The sequence below is a fragment of the Penicillium expansum genome (genome assembly GCF_000769745.1).
Source record: "Penicillium expansum strain MD-8 chromosome Unknown contig255, whole genome shotgun sequence".
In the NCBI taxonomy this organism is placed as follows: domain Eukaryota; kingdom Fungi; phylum Ascomycota; class Eurotiomycetes; order Eurotiales; family Aspergillaceae; genus Penicillium; species Penicillium expansum.
In genome coordinates, this window is record NW_015971251.1 from 2,686 (window position 1) to 25,848 (window position 23,163).

The 23,163-nt window shown below is 48.5% G+C and overlaps 7 protein-coding genes across 7 annotated transcripts; 3 read left to right on the forward strand and 4 right to left on the reverse strand.

Annotated features, from left to right (window-relative positions):
• Nucleotides 1–733: 733 nt before the first annotated feature.
• Nucleotides 734–2,489, forward strand: PEX2_073720 (tRNA modification GTPase; the record flags this gene model as incomplete). The annotated part of the gene is made up of 3 exons (XM_016744642.1): nt 734–822; nt 894–2,417; nt 2,471–2,489. The coding sequence occupies 3 exons, from the start codon at nt 734–736 to the stop codon at nt 2,487–2,489; spliced, it is 1,632 nt and encodes a 543-aa protein (XP_016600466.1).
• A 1,941-nt stretch (nt 2,490–4,430) lies between these two features.
• Nucleotides 4,431–4,820, reverse strand: PEX2_073730 (uncharacterized protein; the record flags this gene model as incomplete). The annotated part of the gene is made up of 1 exon (XM_016744643.1): nt 4,431–4,820. One exon carries the CDS (start codon nt 4,818–4,820, stop codon nt 4,431–4,433), a length of 390 nt encoding a protein of 129 aa, XP_016600467.1.
• A 704-nt stretch (nt 4,821–5,524) lies between these two features.
• Nucleotides 5,525–7,311, reverse strand: PEX2_073740 (glycosyltransferase; the record flags this gene model as incomplete). Its single annotated transcript, XM_016744644.1, has 3 exons — nt 5,525–6,215; nt 6,280–7,180; nt 7,239–7,311. 3 exons carry the CDS (start codon nt 7,309–7,311, stop codon nt 5,525–5,527), a joined length of 1,665 nt encoding a protein of 554 aa, XP_016600468.1.
• Nucleotides 7,312–7,597: 286 nt separating this feature from the next.
• PEX2_073750 (beta-glucosidase) lies at nt 7,598–10,085 on the reverse strand (the record flags this gene model as incomplete). The annotated part of the gene is made up of 3 exons (XM_016744645.1): nt 7,598–9,569; nt 9,625–9,949; nt 10,022–10,085. 3 exons carry the CDS (start codon nt 10,083–10,085, stop codon nt 7,598–7,600), a joined length of 2,361 nt encoding a protein of 786 aa, XP_016600469.1.
• A 1,480-nt stretch (nt 10,086–11,565) lies between these two features.
• On the forward strand, nt 11,566–12,732 carry PEX2_073760 (uncharacterized protein; the record flags this gene model as incomplete). The annotated part of the gene is made up of 1 exon (XM_016744646.1): nt 11,566–12,732. One exon carries the CDS (start codon nt 11,566–11,568, stop codon nt 12,730–12,732), a length of 1,167 nt encoding a protein of 388 aa, XP_016600470.1.
• Nucleotides 12,733–13,528: 796 nt separating this feature from the next.
• PEX2_073770 (type I polyketide synthase) lies at nt 13,529–21,576 on the reverse strand (the record flags this gene model as incomplete). The annotated part of the gene is made up of 4 exons (XM_016744647.1): nt 13,529–14,671; nt 14,732–20,411; nt 20,477–21,264; nt 21,334–21,576. The coding sequence occupies 4 exons, from the start codon at nt 21,574–21,576 to the stop codon at nt 13,529–13,531; spliced, it is 7,854 nt and encodes a 2,617-aa protein (XP_016600471.1).
• A 316-nt stretch (nt 21,577–21,892) lies between these two features.
• PEX2_073780 (Serine hydrolase FSH) lies at nt 21,893–22,837 on the forward strand (the record flags this gene model as incomplete). The annotated part of the gene is made up of 4 exons (XM_016744648.1): nt 21,893–21,934; nt 22,000–22,018; nt 22,080–22,157; nt 22,212–22,837. 4 exons carry the CDS (start codon nt 21,893–21,895, stop codon nt 22,835–22,837), a joined length of 765 nt encoding a protein of 254 aa, XP_016600472.1.
• Nucleotides 22,838–23,163: the final 326 nt, after the last annotated feature.

The following is a 23,163-nucleotide window of genomic DNA, read 5'->3' on the forward strand; positions in this document are numbered from 1 at the left end:
ATTCCTTCATGTGCAATCATTGTCTCTTTACTTTTCATTATCCACTCCCGCATACCCACTTGACACCGACACTCTGTCTCTCTCTCTCCTTGTACATAATCTCTTTTTTCCCTATCTTCATCAAACGCTACCTGCCATGGAAATGTCGCCATGATTGGAGGGCGTATCATCGAATTGCATATTGAGCTTGATGTTCAATGTTTCCTGCATTGTCGACTTGTTCTTTACTTCCTACTTTCGGAGCGCAGGCGTGATCGAGTTTTATATCTGCTGTGTATCCTTGATTAGAGCCGCATTAGATGATCTGCTATTGCTTGTGCTTTTCAGGATCAAGATTTAAATAGCCGCAGATAGACAAAATCTATGTTCTGATTTCTTTTAATCTTACAACACTTTTAGGTACTCGTATCTAAGGTTGTATAGTTCTTATCAATCACGTGTATCTCTTATCGTAAGATAAACATTGGACCAATCTTTCTAAGGTCAATTGAACATCTGCACTCTGTCGACATCTACCAATATTTCATTGGTCTAATCTTGCGCATGCGAGCATCTCGTCGAGTACTGCGTTGGGCTTCTCCCTTCAGCTCATCAACAAGTCAACCATGGCAAACGATATCAAATAAATCATATATCCGACGTCATGGCTTTCTCTCCGAATCGTCAGGCCTCCGGCGGAGTCCCGGACAAGCTCGAGCTTTCTCGTCGACTCGCCCTGCTAGATTCGTGCTAGATGCAGACTCTACAATATATGCGCTCTCTACTGCAACCGGACGAGCAGCCATTGCAGTCGTGCGCGTATCAGGTCCGGCCTGTGCCTCGGTATGTATTCCGCAAAACACAACCCCAAACCCAAACCACCAAACTAACAACGCTATCTAGATATACAAAAGTCTCTGCCCAAATCATCCCCTCCCAAAGCCTCGCTATGCAGCCCTTCGCACTCTCTACGATCCAACCCAACCCCCAACCACAAACACAATTCTGGACGCCGGCGCTCTAGTCCTCTACTTCCCCTCTCCCCGAACAGCAACAGGCGAAGACATCCTCGAACTCCACATCCACGGCGGCCCAGCAATAACAAAAGCCGTCCTCTCAGCAATCGCGCAAACAAACACCCCAGACCAAACAGTCCGCTACGCCGAAGCAGGCGAATTCACCCGTCGCGCCTTCATGAACGACCGTCTCAGCCTACCTCAGATCGAAGCACTAAGCGACACACTCTCCGCCGACACAGAGCAGCAGCGAAGACTAGCCGTGCGCGGCTCGAGCGATGCGTTGCTGAACCGGTATGAGCAGTGGCGCCAGGGTCTGCTGTATGCGCGCGGCGAGCTGGAAGCGTTGATTGATTTCTCCGAGGATCAGCATTTCGACGAGTCGACTGAGGAGCTTGTTTCGTCTGTTGCGGGACAGGTGCGCACGCTGAGCGTGCAGATCGGGTTCCATATTGCTAATGCGTCGCGTGGGGAGTTGCTTAGGAATGGTATTCGGGTTGCGCTTTTGGGGGCGCCGAATGCGGGCAAGAGTTCGTTGCTTAATCGCGTTGTTGGGAAAGAGGCAGCTATTGTTAGTACGGAGCAGGGGACTACCAGGGATATTGTGGATGTTGGGGTTGATCTTGGGGGGTGGTATTGTAAACTTGGGGATATGGCGGGCATTCGGGCTGAGGGGGGTTCGGGTGATGGTGAGGTGGTTGTTATTGGGGCCGTTGAGAAAGAGGGGATTCGTCGGGCTAGAGAGAGGGCCTTGGAGTCCGATGTTGTTATTGTGGTTGTTTCACTGGAAGACACTGCCGCTGGTGTCCGGTTGTTCGTTGAGCCGGAGGTGCTTGGTGCTGTTAATGACTGTGTCGAGGCGGGCAAATGTCTCGTGGTCGCTATCAACAAGTGCGACAAGCTACAAACGGCTTTGGAACGTGGTGTACCGCAGTCATTGTCTGATACTATCCACGACCTCTTCCCTTCAGTGCCAGCAGACCGCGTGTTTGCCATTTCCTGCGAGGAAGCTAAGCGGGGAGCATCTCTCAATACCACTACAGATCCGGGTAATCTACAGGTCTTTCTACGTGGGCTAATTACGACCTTTGAGCAGATTGCCTCGCCTCTTGGCGTGGATGGAGATGGAGGGTATGATCTTTCGTATTGGGAAGATTCTCTAGGTGTCACACATCGCCAAAGTTCTAATCTTCAAAGATGTCTCGATCATCTGGACGACTTCCTATCCCAAGCTTCCTCTGCTGAATGCCCTGACTCCTCGCTCAAGAAAGAACTCGGCTCTTTTGATTCCCATGTTGAATGTGAAGTCGATATCGTCACCGCTGCGGAACATCTGCGCTTTGCAGCTGATATGTTGGCCAAGATCACAGGAAAAGGTGAGAGTGGTGATGTTGAGGATGTGTTGGGAGTTGTTTTTGAGAAGTAAGTTTTTGATTTTTGGTTTACTGGTCCGGATGGTGAGCTGACTGTCGTAGATTCTGTGTCGGCAAGTGAAGAGTCCGATTCAAGGATGTCTCCAACGACGAGGTTGACTTGCAACGCCGTCAACACCGTCTCATGATGATTTGTTCGGCAAGAGTCGTGATATCAACTGGTTGCTGGTTGCGAAAAGATTGCTGAAAGTGCATTGTCTTACGCACCTTCTGGACAACCTAATTTTGGCCAGGCTGAGGGTCGGGAGATGGTCGGCTGACTGGGACATTGTACCCTCCTCGACCCATTGTAGAAGACTTGATGAATGATTTAGGCAGAGATGCTTCGAAATAGTAGATGGGAGGCGATATATCGACGAAGAAGTTGCAACAAGTCGATGAAATGTATGAATAGCAGCTCGATAGACTAATAATGTATACGATGATAAACCAAATACCACATCTACCGATCGGCAACCCGATACTTATAAGAAAGAAACGGGCATCCTAAAATTGTCTGCCTTGGTTGCCGGGGACCCATTCATGATCCCAGGCACCCAGGAACGAACCCCCCCCCGGGTTCATCTCCGAAATTTGAAATAGCCACATCATTCTCATTGTCCTTGTGAAAGACGCAGAGATGTCTGTCAAACATGAAGATCTGAGTCAGGATCCGGATTCGGTCCCCGCGAAAGTCAGGCTACTTGCCGTTCGGCGTGTCTTAGTTAGGCCAGATGTCTCCGATACCGAAATATAGCAACATAGCACGCCCTAAATTATGATATTGAGGCTTGGAAGCTATTCTTGTCGTCATGAATGCTACGGTATCATAAAGAATTCCAATGCTGAGGCGAGCTTCAGCTGCAGCCCTATAGAAAGCCGAGTTTGAGGTTGAAACATGCTTCCTATCATTGTGATTACGCACATTTTAAATATTTTAGATATTTGAGATATTTCTATACTTGTCTCTTTTGATTATTTTCTTTCCTATTGGTTACATTATTTCTTTATTTGCTATTCGACTAAGATATTGTCGGGGGTTCAATGTTTCAATTCCAAAAACTCATGTCAGATCTAAGAATAGCAGGATAGCCGCGTAGAGAATTCCTTCTAGAAGGATTGTAGATACAATCAAAATAGAACATAACAAGAATATAACAAGAAAGAAATGGAATGTAGAAGGATGAAAGAGCGAATATCTCGAGAATAAAATAAGAAACCCACGTTGTGCTCCCGGAGAACTCACAGCGTCATCCCACTACCCTGTCATCGGGGCTGACAAGTACCTTGCAGCCTTGGACAAGAATGTAACTGGACTATCTAAACCCCCTGTTCTGGTTGAGAGAGAATAAAAAAAGACCCTTTGTAGACTTTAATAAGCTCATAGCCTGGTAGGGGGTTGATGTGTAGAGGTATAAGTCGGATAACCACCGAGATGTCTCCCTGTGCAAGGTGTGCAGGATGTGCTATGAATGGCTTCATCCCTGTCGGTCCATATGGCTTCTTCATGTAGGGTCTGTTGAACTTTGTTTAGTGGTGCTTATTTCCTGTTAAGGGGTTTGTGTTTCTTTCACCTTTCTTTGTGTTATTCCTATTATTCCCGTAGTTCCTTTTATATGTATATACTTTAAGGAAACTTGCTTGAGAAGGGGCACTTTGACAGTTGATCATACCTAATATACGGAGTATCACTTTGTATAATGTTCCATTAATAGCAATACTGATGTACAAACAATATGAAGTGGAAGAGAAGAATTCAATAAAACATTGCAATGTTGTGTTATTTGGCACTATTCTATCCATATTGGACGCCATTCCCACTCCCAGCCTGAACCAAACCACAATGCCTCACCTCACTGTAGCCCATTTCATCCACCTAACAAACGAAAAAAGAAACCACATCTGATATCTCCTCTCCCTCCCCGAAACTGAGAAAACAGATCCTCAATGTCCTCACACCGCACCAAGCAGCACACCACGTTTTCAATGGCAGGTTGATGTCAGTATCCACATCGAGAAGAACTCAATAGCTGATGTAGTCGGAGCCAGGGCACTCATAGTACTCCACGTAAAAGTCACGGAGAGCACCTAGGCACTCAGAAGGGTTGAGTAGGTATGAGCAGGAAGGGTTGATTTCGACATGATGGTAGAGGTGAGAGATCTGCGGGAACTGAGCCCGGCATTGGTAGCAGTAGAAGGGGTTTGGGTCGGTGAGTTTGTTTCCGTAGAAACCGTACTCCGGAGTCTCGAACGCGAGAGTGCGGATGCGGTCTCGCTTCACACAGCGGCCTTCTTCAAGGTGGAAGAGAAGGCCAGAGAATCCGATCCAGTTACTCGGACAGAACCAGCATTCATATATTGGCAGGCCCAGAGGGTTGTTAGGGTCCTGTCGAGCTGCAGGGTGCTGGTACATAGTGGGTGGTGGAGTGTGGATGTGAAGTGTTTGTAGGTAATTGAAAGTGAATTAATTGGTGGGCGATGGCCGACGAACGATTGAGGATGAATGAAAGATGACGGACGATGAAAAGTGACGGAGTGTGAAAGAGTAGAAGAGGAAGAGGAAGAGGTTGAGTTGTGCTCGTTTTATAGTGAAGGAGAGAGAGAGAGAGAGAGAGGACCTTCTCTTTTGGGATTGTCTTGACTACATCTCTTACGTTCCTTACGGTATCTCCCATCTTCTTGCTCTTTTCATGTTTGAAGATGAATTTCACAGTTAACGAACACTATTATCTTACATGCCGAGAACAGGGAGATTCTTCCTAGAGGATATCACTACATAACTAGAGATAAACTGTTATACCTTGGAAATGTAGTTACAGACCTCGAGATAAAAGATTCCAAGATACTCGGCTTCAAAATGGTTGGACCTATTCATGGGGAGCTATGGCCCTGTAGTCGAGTCCTATATATCTACCTTGTTTCATTGACGGAGTAGAGTTTATCGTATTACGGTTCGCAAAGGGTTTAATCCCGTGAAGGTATCCATAGGTAAAGTGGTTATATCTATAGGATCTCTAATTATAGAAGAACGACACTGATTCCATTGAATGTAAAAAAGGCCAGTTTGCTATTAGTCAATTTCAAAAGATCGATACTGAGATATCCCTTAAACAAACACTACTTGTTGAAAGTATTCTTTAAAGCCCTCCAGCCTGCAAGAGTAGTAGATCGGACCTGTCCGATCACAGGACCGCGAAACCGCCACGCAAAGCGACCAGCCATCCACGTCGATCCCACAACCGCAGCTAGTGCCAATCCACCGACAGCATAGAGATCCCAGTTCTTAGCCTTGAACGTAGAAATGCGCATATCGGCCGTCTGCAAGTGCATCGGGCGCAATTCCTTGCCGTCTTTAAAACGTAGCTCATTGTCGTACATGAGTTCCTCAATTAGATCGGCCGCATGGTACTTGCGGCGACTAGCCACATGAGCAATGCGCTGCAGACGCAGCACATTCTGGCTGTATGTCTCGTTTTCAGACTTGAGAATCTTCTTGGCTTTGTCGTAGACCTCGTCCGATGTAAAGCTAAGCTTGCTCAATGACTCGGCCACACCTCCTGCGACGAGTCGAGCGGTGTTGGCGATTTGGTCGGAGAAGATACCCATTGATAGCATCGGCTTTCCATGGTAAAGTCCCTCGTTGGCGCTAGAGCCTCCACCGTGGGTGAAATAGAGTTTGGTTGACTCGCTGTCGAGGACGGCACGTTGGGGGGCGAAGAATGGGAAGACCCAGTCCGGATGTTTGTTGTCAAGTAGATCGCCCATGGTAGTTTCTTTCGAATCGCCGACGTTGACGGGGAAGGATGCGCTATTAGTTTTTCAGCTGTGAGTAAAAGGAGAGATTTATTCTGGTTAGTGGTGGAGGTCCTTACCTGCGGTCAAGGTCTGCCCGACAGGTCTTGCCCATAGCCCAAATCACACCATCGATTAATCCATCCTGTTTGAGACGATTTGCAGCCTCCACTATCTTGGCAGCATCCTGATGGGGCAGGATGATATGAGTGCCAAGGGCGATATAAAGGACTGATTTATGCTTGGCCAAGAATGCCCCGCATTCCGGGTCTAGTGGCGGGTAGGTCGGACTCAGGAGAGGACCCACAGGAGCAGCGGTTGGAGGTAGATCGCGCGGGATCTCCAACCCAAAGAAAGAGTTGACAAAGATGAGATAGTCTGGTTTACTGGGTTTGTGAGGGGGATAAAAGACGCCATTGTCACTTCGCATCTTCTTGCTCCATTTTCCTGCGCGGATGATGGTAGGAAGATCCGGGAAGAAGAAGATCTCGTTCATGATACGCAGCCACATCGGAGTATCTTCGGATGTCATGGTCCCTGGAAGTTGGAAGCCGGGTTTGCCTGGGATGTACGAACAGGGTAACTGGAATAAAGGCATGTTGGGACAGACGACCGCGATTGGTAACTTGTACTCGAAGTGAATATCGTTGGCTGCCTCAACAAAGAAATCGGCAATTATCATGTCTGGTCGAGTCGCGGGGTCATCCATGATCTCTTTGAGATGATGGTAGGTTTGTGGCCAGAAGGAGTCGAACAGGTATTTGGATCCCATAGCTTGTCCGATACCCTTGGAGATATCCCATGCCTGCATTCGTCGATAGTGACCATCGAGTTGTTCGGGAGTTGGTCCAGGGCCTAACTGGTGAAGCTTGTTGACAAAGTCATACTCAGGTTTCACCCAGCTCTCTTGTCCGTCGAGTGTCGCGAATTCAATTTCGTGACCACGTTCCGCGAGTACCCGGCCAATTTCCAGAACCGGAGCTGTATAGGTTCTTTATTTAGTTCTGTCCTGTTTCACACCTATATTCCACACACTTACCGGCATGGGTGAACCCCCCGGTGGTAACCACCAGCAAGATCTTTCGAGATGGGTGCACCTGGGACTGACTCATTGTGATAGATTGAAAAATGAATGATGTTCCTAAAATGTTGAAAAGGGCGAAGCATTCAACTACCTGAAATCCCGCAGAATTGGCCCCCAAGATAACATCCTTGTCAGGCCACGGACTTCGGGGATTTTCGAATAAATCCCGCCGAGTTGATTGTTGGTCGGAATTTTGTGGAGTAGGTGGAGGCTATGCGGTAGTCTCTTTACTTTGTATACTCTCTTGATTTTCGTGCTAACTCGGGCTCTAATCTATTTACAACATATGTAACAGCAATTCTGAAAACTTCATACTAAATCAGAGTCACTGTGGAGTTAAGAGGCAAATCCCGAGAGCTGAACCCGACACTGATTTGAATCTCTCCACTGGGAATACGCCAATCCTGAGCCTGAACATCCCAGTAACTAAGATCACGGCGTGTGAGACTAAAAGACACTTTCTTGCTCTCGCCGGCATTCAAAGGCACTTTCTCGAAACCGCGAAGCACTCGAATTGGGGTACCAGAGGGAACACCACCACGCGGAAAAGAGAGGTAAAGCTGGACGACGGAAGCTCCTCTACGAGAGCCGGTGTTCTTGACATGTGTTGAAGCATTCACCAGCGTCGTCCACAGGTTCGGATTGCCTCCCAAAGCCAGTGTGGAATTATCGGCTGCAGGAGGAGTAGTTGAGATACTGCCGTGGCTAGCGGAGGGAGTCAATGTGACAGAAATCGGAGATGCCAGAGAAAATGTGGTGTAGCTGAGTCCGTAACCAAACTCATATAGTGGAGTAATTTCCTGACTATCGAAGTGACGGTAGTCAATGAAGAGACCCTCGGTGAAATTACTTTGCCAGGCCCATTCTTCGGTCGCATCGGGCCCAGTGACATTCACAATGGGACCGTTGTAATCCGTTGCATTCTTGGCAACTGTATATGGGAGTCGACCTGACGGGTTGACGTCTCCCCAAAGCACATCGGCGATCGAGTTGCCACTCTCCTCCCCAGGGTAGTGGGCTGCAAGAATAGCTACAACGTTAGGATTAGATGCCCATGGCATCACATTTGGACACCCAGAATGGGTAATCACAACGGTGCGTTTGGGGCATAGATTCGCGACAGCTTCTACCAGCTGAGTGGAGTTACCGTCGGCCTCAAGGTCCGTTCGATCGACCCCTTCAGTTTCCCAAGTCTTCAAGAACACCAGGCATATTTCGGGCCAAGGATAAAGTGTAGTCTGTTCGCCACTGGTGAGGACTGTGGTATTGGTGATGTACTGGACCTGTGCCCCGATCTTTCTAGCCCGAGTTTTGATTGCCTCCAGTGGGGGAACTATGGAACTGGTGCGACCGCCCCCAGATCCACCCCCGACGATGAGGGTCCCGACATTGTACCCAGCGTTGGGATTGAGAGCGCCGGTGGTTATATCGGCTGCATCCTCGCCAAACACGCCGATATTGCGAGGCGATTTCAGGGGAAGAGTGTGATTGACATTCTTTAATAACACTGTCCCTGCAGAACCCATGGTGCGGATCAATGCCGAGTGATTACCCCGAACGTCGCGTCCAGCAGGAGTAGCTGTGCTAGGGCTTAACAAGTGCATACCTGTTAGGACGCCAAAATTTTCGAGCGTGAGTAGCTCTGATGATGGATCAATGCTTGGATAACTGCCGTGATTTTGGCCAAAATACAAATACGGAGTCAAGATACGCTGAACCATATCGTTGAGACGCGTCTCTGGAACCGATCCGTTCTGCACAGCCGTCACCAGGCTAGGTCCCCAGTATGTCTCGTTCAACTGGGTCCCCGAAATGGGCCCTGGCTGGTTCATATCCATTCCGGCCGCGGCCGAGTCAACGCCAGACATGGCACCCATGTAGTCGGACATGACCCAGCCTTCAAACCCTAGCTCCTTCTTTAAGAGATCGTTTAAGACCTGTTTGTTTTGACAGCTGTATGTACCATTGACTCGATTATAGGAGCAAGTCACACTCGCAACACCTGCATGAACAGCATCCGCAAATGGCCATAGATACAGCTCGTGCATGGTCCGATCGTCTATGTTGGAAGATACTGCGGCAACCATCTGGCCGTCAATTTCGGTTGCTTTCCGTTGGGTTTCTTGTTCGTTGCCAATGATGTGCTTCGCATTGGCTTGAACGCCCTGACTCTGCACGCCACGGATCGTATGGTCCATAGCTACACCGGTCAGGTAGGGGTCTGGAGAGAAGCCTTCCCAATTTCGACCACCTAGAGCACTGCGACCCAATGGCCCACCAACTGGCCTGTAATATTCGTTAGCGCTGTCAGCTTCGCGAGGGTTTGAGTCTGATCACCTACCCAAGCATAACATGTGCACCCTTTCCTCGGAACTCGGCACCCATCGTACTACCTCGCTGGTAAATCATCTCCTTATCCCAGGTCGCCGCCATGGTGAGTCCAGATGGGAAAACACTGGCCAAGCTGGCAAGCCGGATCGCAGCAGGTCCATCATGAATACAAAGTCCGCCAAATTCAATGCTTTCCACGGGTGCAACATATGCCATGCATGTCCCGGTCAATGAGCCTGTAACAATTGCAACCTTCTCGGTCACATTCATTCGCTCAATCCATGTTTGTGCATCGTGCCTAGATCTGATCCATTTATTTGTGTCTAGTCCAATATCTATGAATGTCAAAGCAAAGCTAAGTCAGCCTGATGGGATCATTAGCCTTGGGGTCATCATATCCAACATACTAGAAGATTGCCCTAATGCGATGGCCAATTGAGCCAACAATGGAATCACTGTGAACCAAAACATGCTCTTGCAATGTCGATCTAATATTGCTTGAGCGTATTGAAGCAAGCAAGACTACACATGCTTCCTTTTTATTTTCTATCTCTTCTCAAGCACCAATCGGCCTTGCTGGGGTTCATTTTGCGGCTCGATCCTGTCGGCGGTTTTTCTTTGGGGCCATCCATTTGAATGAGATACTGAACGTTCTTCGGCGGGATCTCATCCCCCCGTATTTACTTGTTACGACCCTGGGCCCACATTTGATCCTAGGGCTTACTCCCATTCTGGTCTGATCATGCTGAATCACGGCCCGGTGCATGAAGTCAACGTGGCCTTCAGGATCTCAGGATTTGGTGGCGGTAGATGGCCCCAACACTTTTTATTGGTGTTGAGCAGCAATTTAATGCGTTGCACATAAAGATATTATGAGGCCAGAAGATTGAATTGGGTAGTTGATAGGTCGAAGATGGGCCCATCGGGGTCATCGTCCAGGATAGGAAGGCGGTCTTTTCCAAAAACAGAAGGCGGTATCTTTCACGGAGTATAGTAGACCCGTTTCTGCCAGACAAAAACACAATCAACCAATAAAGACCCTCCTTCGCTCAGTCTTCGCTTAGTATTATCTCCGTTTTTCCTACGTTGTATAACCTGTGTCCCGATGTATCCACCTTTTCATTTTATGGATGCGCTGGATGCGCCCAATTGGTTAACAAGTCAGGGATCTCCAGAGCTGAGTATCCATTTGGTCCGGTTGGAGGAATATATCCGCACCTCCTGCGCATAAGCCTTTTAAGTAAACTTTGCAAGTCTTGGTCGGTATTTAACTAACTTCCGATAGAAACTTGAATATATGTATGATGGATGAATATTATCTGAAAATACCCATACTCCGAATGCTAGAAATAGAAGATGCATTGTGCTTGTATGGGCTCTGACGAAATATGCAGAGTAGTGGCCCCCATTGGGGCCAAAAACTCCCCAATTCCATTGGGCAATACAATAGAGGCGGCTATTGAGCACAGTCAATGAGTTACATTGACAATTACCACTTCAAGCCGTCTTACAATGTAATAAGTACTGGCCTGTTATATCTGCTTTACTGCGACCCATCTTGCATCCTCAAACTCGTGTATATCAAAATCCGAACTCCGTCCCATCCTCGATCTCAATCGATATGGATACCTCTCATTGGAAAGCACCGCTCCACAAACGAATAGCCTGCGATCGATGCCATGCTCGAAAATTACGTTGCTTGCGGGAGATCTCCACTTCGAAATGCAGTCGATGTATCCAGGATGGCTGCGTCTGCACATATAGTCCACCACTGAAGTCGGGACGACCAAAGAAAGCTCGCCCACCGGTCTCGGTTGATCACTTTGATCTTGATGCAATGCACAATGCTGCCGATCAATCACAAACCCCACTGGGCTCAAAGAGTACAAGTCGACACTGCTTGACTAGCAGCGATGTAGGAGACACGACCTCTCCCTCATTTCTGTCAGACATGCTCTCAAACTCAGAAGCTGAAAGTGCTGGCGCTAGTATGGATATGTCGGATGTCAGTTCATTCTTGGACACTGGATCTGCCGCCATGGACTTCTCTAATGAAATGCCTGCATCATCCGGCACTTCCGAAAATACTCTTTGGTCCGATTTGCTTCAAGCAAACACACACTCCTCTCGCTCCACCGACCATCCAACCTATTCTTCCGACGCACAAACCTACAGCCATCTCCTTGGAGGTCTCAAAACACCACCGGTGGATGACGACCCTGGTCGCGATATACTCTGGACCTCGGGCGACGAGGGTGTCCCCCCGAACATCTCTCGGCAGTCCAATATATTGAACCAAATAGCATCCAGCAATCTCGATATTGACACCCCCAAAACTGGTATCGACAATAGCAATAAAGGTCGGTCCGGATTACTAGAAAAATTATCCCAATTACAACACGAGTTGGTCCAATCTACGAAGGCTGATACATCCGATGATGTGGTCGCACCAAGCACTGGGCGTTCAAGCGCATACAACAATGGAAGCGATAATTCATCACATAAACACCCCGTTAATTCTATCTTAAAGCCTGGCCAAGAGCTGATAGACATCATTCGCGATTTACTCGCTAAATGCGAAGAGCAAGGTCCAGATCAGGCAGAACACTGCTTCGACCACGCTACGCTTGTTCTTTTCGTGATCACCCCACTATCTCTTCTGCTTTCCACATACGAACGGCTATTAAAAGAGATATCACCTGCCCTGCATCCATGGTCTTCACACTACAATTCTGATGGAAGTATGATGGCTGGCTCAAATGGTGCACCGCATGTGTCCAATGCACATCACCAAAAGACACAACAGAACAGCTCTTTCCAGGACCGTCAAATAAAATCCCGTGACAGCCACCCAGGATCCTATCCCACGCTCCTCGCTGATAACCTGAGTATGAACCTGGGTGAAATGAATCTAGACCACCAAATGCAACTTGTTGTTGTAGTGACGGTCATCAACCGTCACTTAATCTACCTGGAGTCTGCGCTACATCAATATCAGAGTCGGCGCACTGATGGGAGGTTCACTAAGGACATATCTGAGAGGCTATTTACTACGCTAATGTCTGAAATGAGAGCTTCAATCAAGCTTCTTAAATCAGAGGCCAGAGACCTGCTTTGAAACATGTGACGATTCTATTATACTTTTTTGTTCTCAATTTGCGCGAAAGCTCTGCATTTAGGAGACTGGAAGAGTAGATGGATATAGATAGACAAGTATGGTTGTTTGAACTAGAAATTACTTCCTGGATCACCGCCACAATAAAGAGCTCCGTAAAGCCCATAAATGGGGGCGCAAGGCCCAACCAGCAGTAGATTATATTATCTATGGAGGCCCATAATAGCCCATAATAACCCATTGAGGGGGTCTGTCTTGACGCTTATAAACCGGCGTGTTGTAATCGCTACCTAGATATATTCTGGCCTTCTCCTGATTTCTAATTTTATAGAGTTTTAACTTAGAATATAGAGTTAAAATAGCTATATACGTATAAATTTCAATTTTAAAACAAAATCTAACTGGTAGAGGTCGAGATATCGCGAAAAAAGCTATATTCAGGAGTGATGCGGGAGCGAGTACTTACTTACTACCACTTTCTGAGTTAACCTCTGTAATTTAAAACTTATCTAAATAAAGCGTTTTCTCGCGTACTTAACCGTGATATATAAATTTAACTAATCATTAATTACGTATCAATTAAAATAATAAAATATTAGCCCGATATAAGAGCTAGAAACGGGATCTAAACATGAGGTAATTAATGATTCAAAATGATTGCATTGTTGGTGCCAATTGGGCCCAATGGGCCCTTACCCGGGCCTAACGCGTAGCCCATTTGCGCGTTGAGTTGGGTTGGGCTATGGGCTTTGTGGACTTTGCGGAGGTCTATCTAAGATGACTAATACTAATATTGAGCTCATTCCTTTGATCCATCAAAACCACTTCGTTCGGCAACCTTGAAGGCAAGACTCTGCAAGCTAGATGCTTGCAGAATTTCAAATACAGGGAAGTCCACCTTCATATCCTTTTGGAACCAGTTGCGTAATTCAACAGCAATAAGACTGTCGATACCAAAGGCGCTGGTCGGACGGTGGGGATCTAGCTCAGCCATGTCAATCATCAGATTGCGGCTGAGCTTTGCCCGGATAGCTTCCAGAACGATGACAGAGGCATCAGTGAAGCTGTCAACTTCCTTCAACAGAGAAAGTGTAGATCGTGTGGTTTGATCTTTCGAGCCGCTAGAGGACAACATGTCCAGCTTGGACAGATGCGAGAAGATCGGGCTCGACATCCAAGAGACCTCACTCCCGCCTTCGCTGGCATCAATGCCGGCAATAATAACCGACGTATGCTCTTTCTGCGCACCCTGGATAACTAGCCCCATACTGGCAAGTAGTTCCGCTTCGGTGACACCGACATACCCCTTTCGCTTCAGGTTGCGCAATTTCACTCCGCTTTCTTCTTCGGCTACCGCACCAACATCAATCATGAGACCCAGATCGATAGCAGTCGCGGGCCTTCCAATGGTCCGCAGGTAGCTAGCCAAAGCATCCTGGTAGGTATTGCCAGCACCGTAATTTGCCTGCCCGGGGTTACCAAGGACTCCAACTGCAGAGGATAGGATCACAAAGAAGTCCAGTGGTTGACCGATCGTGGCCTTATGGAGATTCCAGGTACCGTCAACCTTGGGGCGAACAGCACGGTTGAAGCTATCTAGTGACATATTTTCGAAAATCTGATCGTCCAAGACCATAGCAGCTTGGATCATACCACGAATTGGTGGCATGAAGGTAGCGACCCGTTCTAGCTCGGACTTCAGGGCCTGGCCATCAGTGACATCTACCGAAAGAGGCTCAACGCGCACATGGAGCTCTTCGAGTTCCTCGATAAGCTGCTTCATGGCGGGTCTCCTGGCCCCGGATCTGGAGGCAAAAATTAGGTTTCTGGCGCCGTGCTCAGCTAGCCAGCGGGCGAGACTTTGGCCAAGACCTCCGAACCCAGCAATCAGATATGACGCATCTGGGGACAGAGTGAGGGGGCGGGGAGCCACGGGATAGGCCTGGAAGTACAAGTTAGTGGTTTGTATTCAAGCGAGACAAAAAGGACCCTTGGAACTCACCGGAACAATGTCATTCTCACCCGGCACCGCAACAACCTTTCCGACGTGTTTACCGGCTTGCATGAAGCGGAATGCCTCTTCAATCTGGGAAAAAGTGAAGGTCTTCACCGATTGAATAGGGCGTAGTTTCTTGGATCGAATCAAGTCCATGGCCTCAGCCAGGAGTCTGGATGCAAGGGGCACATTGCACCAGCGCACTGTGTTCAGGTCAAGTGCATGGAAGCTGACATTGCGAACAAATGGAGCCATGTCCAAAAGACGGTTCTCAATGATGTCCTTTTTTCCAATCTCAATGAAGCGACCGAACATAGCGATACAGCTCCAGGTCGCACTGAGAGCTTCACCGGCCAGACTGTTCAGTACAACATCAACACCACGTCCACCTGTCGCCTCCTTGATCTGGCGTGCGAAGCTGAGGTCACGGCTGTTGAAGATGCGGTCCTCGGGGATACCGAACTCGTGACGCACAAGGTCTCGTTTGGCCTGAGTCCCCACGGTGACGAAGACATCGGCACCTACCATTTGGGCATACATTATAGCAGCCTGGCCAACGCCACCACTAGCCGCGTGAATAAGCACCGACTCGCCCTTAGATAGGCGAGCCATGTCTGAAAATCCGTATACAACGGTGGCAAACACAATGGGGATAGCAGCAGCAACCTCAAAACTCATATCGTCCGGGATACGTTGCATCACTCGGGCATCGTTGCGCAGATAGTTACAGTAAGTGTTGCGACTCCAGACAGTGACTCGATCGCCAATTTTGACATTGTCGACATCACTACCAATGCGAGTGACAATACCTGAGCATTCAAACCCCAGCGCAGTATCAGACATTTGGCCAGTACTGATCATGATATCTCGGAAGTTGACGCCAGATGCCTTGACCTCTACCTCTGCATCATGAGAAGCTAGAGGCTCAGCTAGGCGTGTGTCATCCTCAAACACTAAGGTATCGAGCAGACCGGGAGTCTTGATATTGAGCTTCAACGGACGGCCCGTCTGATAGAATGGCTGTTCTTCAATTTTCTGGTGCTGCGCTGCATCTCCCGAAACACTGTCATGGATCACACGGTTGACTTCCGGCACTCCAATGACTCGATTAATCTGCCAGCAACCGTGTTCGAACCAAAACTCGCATTCCTGAGACTCAGGATTCCTGAACAAAAACTCGAACAAAGAGATCACATGGTTTGCAGCATCCTCAGGCTCCTGGTGGTCAATCGTTGCGAAATCAGCGGTGACCAACTTGTGAGTCTCATTCTCTGTACGCAGAGTACGTGCAAGTCCATGGAAAAGCGCACGATCAGGATTTTTAGAAGTACCACTCGCTCCTTCAGATATCCACAGCAGGGCGTTGCCTGTTCGCAGGTGCTGCAATGAATCGAATTCGGATTGATTCAGATCGCAAATGATAGCGCGATCGAGCTCGGCAATTGAGATGGAGAAAGTATTCTCAAGTGGGGTTTCCGCAATGCGAGAGAGTGGGACTGTCTGTACAGCAAGGCCCATCTCATTCACACGGCGCTCAATCCTCTTCCTCAGTACCTCGGACGAATCGGAGATAACATCATCAGTTATAATGATTACTGAGTTGACTTCCTGGTCTTGCGTCTCCTCAATCACAGGGTCCACGGCGACGCATGACCACACACGACCTATCTCGTCCTTAGAATTCAAATTGTTTGGAGCTCCTAAAGTAAAATCCCCGAACCCGTGACGCTTCAAAACCTCTCCCCACATATCCTCGCTCATGGTGGGGCCCCACTTGCGATAGCTTTCTTCTGACATCCACCAGCCAGGAGTGCAGCCGAAAGGCAGGAAGACTTGGTTCAGTGGGTTAGAAATCTCAACCATAATAAGCCGGCCACCTGGCTTCAGGAGCTTGCGAGTGTGCTCGATCGTTTTGTCAATGTTTGCGGTAGCATGAAGGACAAGGGCGGCAACGACCAGGTCGTACTGCTTCTCGAAGCCTTGTTCGACAGGGTCTTCTTCGATATTGAGGCGACGGAAGTCCATCAAGCCTTCCCAGTCTTTGAATTTTAACTGAGCTTGTTCAAAGAACCCGGACGAGATATCGGTGAAGGTGTACGATTGGAATCGAGGGTAGCGACCATTGTTGCCTCCCATGGCCTCCAAAATACTCTCTGTGGCACCGCCGGTACCTGCACCTATCTCCAGAACTTCCATGTTGGGGTTCTTATTGGAAAGCAATGTGGCATACTCGTGAAGAGTCGTTGTCGGTATCATGCGACCATAGTACTGATACAGCCGGTCATCTTCCAGCATGATAGCCAGGGGGTCAGCTTCACTGAGCAAGATCTTATCTAACTGCCGTCCAACACGGCAAAGGATCTCAGAGTCCACATCGGTTGGTTGCAAACGTTCAATAAGTGCCTCCATCTTTGCTGCAATGAGAGGGTCGTTGAGTTGTTGCCATTCGGCAGTCTGATGAGGGAGCTGCTGAGCCATGACCAAATCACGTTGGTACTGCAGGTACTCGTAGAACATTTGGAAGTGAGGTTTCATGGTGTATACCTGCTCTTCACGGATATTCTGGAGAGCTTTGTGGTAGAAGTAGTAGGCAATAGTCTCCAGCTCAGAAACGCGAGATGAGTCCTCAACAGGAGGGAGAAGCTGGCACATCATGCTGTCAGTCAATCCCCGCGGCATCAAAGTAGGATCAGGCTGCCAAGTGGAGTGGAAGCACAGCTTGCGAAGAGAAGCATTTTCATCCTGATTTTCGGCGGATGCGGCATCAAGTCTGCTGCAACCCATGCCTTTGTACCCAGCGACTAGCTTACCGGTAGCCTCATCGGTAACTAGGACCTCGGTTTTCAATTCTCGAGGGCCACTGGGAACCGCGGTAGTAGCACACTTGAAGGTACTTCCAGGTCCTCGCGCGACGTCCGTTGAGATGAAGACCTCCTCAAAAGAGACTGGGACAAATGCAGCTGGACAGGCATTCTTTTCGTGTAAGAAAGCCGGGAATATCATTTGAACAAAAGCATCCATAGTGGCAGGATGAATGATGTGGGGGTACTCAAAGTTATGAGGCATCAATTCCTTGGTATTGGGTACCGTGATAACACCCTGGGCCTCTCCAGGGTTGGACCTGAGCTCGCCAATCATGTTCCGGAACGGATGTTCAAAGTTGAGTCCGACCTCAGCCATCATTTTGTACATATTCTCGGCTGAGCGAGATCCTGAAAGGTTGGTAGAGGCCATGACTCTCTCCAAGTCGGGGAGGTAGGGCAAGTTGTTTGTTGGTGCAGCTGCGTTGACTTCGTGAACAGCAGAAATTAACCCATGGGCATGCTCTAGCCAGGTGCCAGAGTTGTATGAAAAGATACGGAACTCATACCAGACATCGGAGAAGGTTGAGCTACTTTCTTTATAGTGACGCATAGAGAATAGTGTCTCTACCATCTCATCGTTGGATGGGATCACCAACGCACGGCTGATCTTGATGTCCTTCAGGCGGTATCCAACCAACTCTCCAGCCGGGGTGATGTACTCAGGGAAGTCCTTCATGTGATGCATCGCTTCGATGGCCATGCAAATATATCCCATTCCTGGGTAGATATAAGAGCCCTGGACACTATGACCCTTGATCCAAGGTTGCTCGCGGAGTCTAAGCAGGTTCCTCCAACGCGGCTCCATGGGGTTCCAATCACTGACAGGGTATCCGAGCAAATCTGTTCGTGCGTGACGACGGAAACGGTGCTCTAAAGCTAGACGGGACTCATGCCAGTGACGCTTACGATGGTTCCAGAAATAAGCGGGGAGGTCGACAATCACCTGGGGCTTTGCAATGTTGTCTGGATCATTGATCTTGGACAGCTTCACGGGTAAACCCCTGGCAAAGAGAAACGCGGCTGCTTGTAGGGCAGTCTCACAGGCATCTTGCCCGCGCGAAAGGATTGACTGGTAACTGATCTCAGCCTTTTCCAGTGCAGGGACACGGAGGATTTGCTTCACAGGGCCAGCAAGAGCGGCATGAGGACCAATCTCCATAATTATGTCCATGGTCACTCCAGCACGACGGCGTGATCTCTTACCACTAGGCTGTGATGTACAGAGGGACTGAAGACCGTCGTTGAAGCGAACGCAAGACACCATGTTCTTGCGCCAGTACTCAGGCCCCAGGACGTCAGTCGCCGTCACAAGCGCTCCAGTAACAGTAGAAAACATCTCAACATCGGAGACAGGTTTAACTTCCATATCAGCAATGGCTTTCGCATAGTCGTCCGCCACCAGGTCCATGTGATGTGAGTGGTACGCGGTACTGACTTTGAGGAACCGGGCGAAGACTCCATCATCTTGTAGCGACTGACTAAGACTGTCAAGCGCAAGGTGATCACCGGAAATTGTGACACTGGTGGGACTATTGATACAGGCGACAACTGCCTTTCCAATGGCTGGGTCTAGTGCAGAAATCCTTTTGTTGGCCTCTTCCTCCGACAGTCCGACGGCCATCATGCCTCCATTGGCGGACAGCAGTATCTTTGCACCAGAGTACACACCACGGAAATATGCAGCCTTAATGGCTGACTCCGCTGGTAAAATACCAGCAGCATAAGCCGCAGCAATTTCACCACTAGAGTGCCCAATGACTTTGTGAGGGCGGATACCCCAGCTAGCAAGGAGATCGACTAGAGCCATCTGCACGACTGTGCATAGAGTCTGGCTGAAGAGAGATTCGTTGATTCGTGAATCCTTCTCGCTTTTCTCTAGCTCCTCTATCACTGACCATTCGGCACCCAGCTTTGTGATGAAAAGATCTGATTCCAAGATGCGGGAATGGAAAACAGAGTATCGACTGAGCTCACGACCCATAGCATACCACTGCGCTCCTTGTCCGGTGAAAACAAATCCTAACCTTTGGGCTTTGGTTGGCGCTCGGACAGGCTTCTGGTGAGTGTTCAGGATCTTGTCTTTTAAATCAGATACGGATTTTGCGACGAGGAATGATCGCCATTCCAGTAAGGATCGACGGGCACATTGGGTGTAGGCCAGGTTGTCCAGGAAGGCTTCTTCGTCAGCGATCTGACGCTGAGCAAGGTGCTCGGCGTAAGCGGTGTTGTTCAGGGCCCCGATGCTCTCTTCGTGAGTTGACCACATGAATATACGGTAGCGGTCATTTGCTTCAACCACGTGGCTAGCGAGGCTATCGGAAAGGCTGTTATTGAACCTGCTTTGCTTGCTCATGAAACCGTTTCCTCGGAGCGTGAACGCTCCGTGGCTCTCATTGCCGCTGGCGACAGTACAATTAACGTCCAGAATAGTCTTGGGGGAGGTTCGGTGTCCAGCTCGTAGGCCACGGCTGAGGAGGTAATGATAAGCATCGTCAATAATAACATGACTGTTGGATCCACCGAAGCCGAATGAGTTCACACTTGCACGACGTTGACCTTCACGCGGCCAAGGCATCACTTCCGTAGGGACCTCAAGATTCCACCCCTTAAGGTCAATCTTCGGATTAGGTGATTCAAAGCGAATATTGGGAGGAATTACACCTCGCTCAAGCGCAATAACAGCTTTGATGAGACCAGCAAGACCACTAGCACCCTCTGTATGGCCAATGTTGGTTTTCACACTGCCAACGTACAAGGGTATCTTCTTTCCATTCTTGTCCAAAGGGCGACTCTGCCCAAACGTAGCGCCTATAGCGCTTGACCTAGAACGAAGTGGTCAATACAAATAACTCGGTCACAACCTCTCCATGCAACTTATGGGACTTACTCAATTGGATCACCAGCCTGGGTTCCTGTACCATGGGCTTCGAAATAATCAGTTTGATCAAATTCAAGACCAGCATCACGGTATGCGGTTCGGATAAGTTCCTGTTGAGCATCCGGAGATGGCTGCGTAATACCAAAAGTCCTTCCATCTTGGTTGCAAGCGCTGCTTCGCACGACCGCACGAATGGAGTCATTATCACGAATCGCATCTTCAAGTGGCTTGAGAATCAAAGCAGTAACTGCCTCGCCACGAGCATAGCCATTGGCACGATCATCGTAGCTGTAACATATTGAGTCCGGACTGAGAAAGTGCAGATTCGACATGGTCGAAAATACATCCGGCATAAACATGAGGTTGGTGGCACCGACCACAGCTTGTTTGCTTTCACCAGCACGCAGACTTTGACACGCTAGATGCATAGCAATCAACCCACTGCTGCAAGCAGTGTCCATGGTCAAGCTTGGACCTTTGAGGTTGTAAAAGTAACTGATTCGGTTGGATAAGATTGATGATGAGTTACCAGTGGAGGAGTGAATTGGTGCAATCTCCGCATCGCGATCGCCCATATCATAGTAATCGTGGGAGAAGCAGCCCACGTAGCAACTTGTCATTGTGTTTGCGACATCTTCGAGTGTCATACCGCCACTTTCCATCGCCTCGTAGACAGTTTCTAAGAGGAGTCGCTGCTGCGGGTCCATACTTTTTGCCTCAGTGGGCGAAATTGAAAAGAACGAGGCATCGAAAGCACCAAGGTCCTGTTTCAGGAAATGTCCTCCTCGAGCATTCATCTTTTATTTTTCCAAATGTTAGTTAGGACAATTTATGACGGGGAGGTATCTAAAACTCTGAGAACATACATTTCCGGCTCGTTCGGCGTCTGGATGATAAAAAGCATCAACATTCATTCGATCCTTAGGGATCTCGCTCCAAGCTGCTTGCTTTTCAGCAACGAGCTTCCAGAGTTTATCGGGGTTGGTAGCATCTCCAGGAAAGCGACAGGACATGCCCACAATAGCAATTGGCATGGACTTGTCCTGTTGCAGGATACTCCGAATCAGAGCATCCGGCTGGCGGTAATCAGCATCAGTCACGAAAGGCATCTTGAAGAATAGTATACTTTCGAGAATAGCTCTTTCAAAATTTCCAAGGCATATATATGCAACTCCTGTATACATCGGTCATTTTCGTGCCTCCCGGCAGGTTTGCCGGCGGATTCGTCTGAACCTTCCGAGCGGCGGGATATGCTTCGTCTGGGGGCCAATTCTCTTCGCAGATTATACAAGTGATTTGTTGAACTCGGTCTAATTTAAGAACCCTCCGAGGCTAGATAGGACTTGTCGACCATAATCCCCTCCTCGTTGTAATTTTTGAAGCCAGGCAATTGACCTGGCTTGCAACTATACAAATCTCGCCAAAATGAGGTTCATTTGCCTACATGGTGCTGGAACCAATTCTCATGTTCGTATCACATCTTTCGATGCTTCTTATACATTTGATAGCTTACAGAGAATTGATTGTTCAAGGTGCTCGACATTCAGACTGGTTCGTGGAGGCAGTATCATCCATTCCGGAAACCATTGTCACTAACATGAACGAAACATAGGGCCAATCCGCCAAGCATTGGGTTCGAGTGAAAAGTTCGAATTCGTGAATGGGTTTCTTGATGTGGAGCCGGTCGCACGTATGCTCTTTTCTTTGTATGAGACGATATATGCCCAACTAACATCAGGCATAGAAATCAAAAACATATTCGCGGGCCCCTTTTTCACATGGTATTCACCAGGTTTCGGCGGTCATACCCTGGAAGAGGCAAAAGCCGATTTGATGGACTTCATTGAGACCGAGGGTCCCTTCGATGCCTGTCTTGGATTTTCTCAAGGGGGCAGCTTGCTAGCCTCCATTATTATGGATCATCAAAGAAGAAATCCATTTGGTCCAAACCTGTTCAAACTTGCAGTCTTTCTATGCTCTGGTGCCCCTCTTCTTGTCCCCAAATCTCGGCAGCTACCAGATGTCTCCACAGACCTTTGGTTAATTGCGGAGTTGGAATCACTCACTGAACCTTGGCTGGGTCCCTATGTCCCAGGTCATGAGCCCATGTTGGACGAGTCATGGAACGTCTTCATACCGGACAAGGTCAACAAGGCCGGTCTCACCATCAACATACCCACCGCTCATATTTACGGGTCGAAAGATGAAACGCTTGGTCTAAGTTTGAGACTACGAGACATGTGTGATCCGAGGTGGAGGGTAGAGCTGGACCATGGGGGTGGACACGACGTGCCCAGGGCGCCACATACCGTTCAGATGATGACGGCAGTTATTCGACGAGCAATTGATCATGCCCTGACTGCGCAATAAGATGCTTCCAACTCATGCCCTGATAGCGATTAGAGTCGTGTTATATTTGAATCGAGCATTTGGAATGTACAAGGAGACCATCCTTTTTCAACCACTTGAATACCTACATATATTTCTTGTTAAATTAAAGTTCTAAAACAAAAGAGACAATGAAAATCACAAACGAACATTAGAATGTTATCTTACAACATCCCTTGTATCTTCTTCGGCCAGATGGGTAGTTCAGAGTGTTAAATTCCTACGTCGTGAGCAATATATGCCCTATACGCAGCCGACTACTCTTGCAAGCCATCTTTCAAATACTTGATTTTGGAAAAAGCATACCC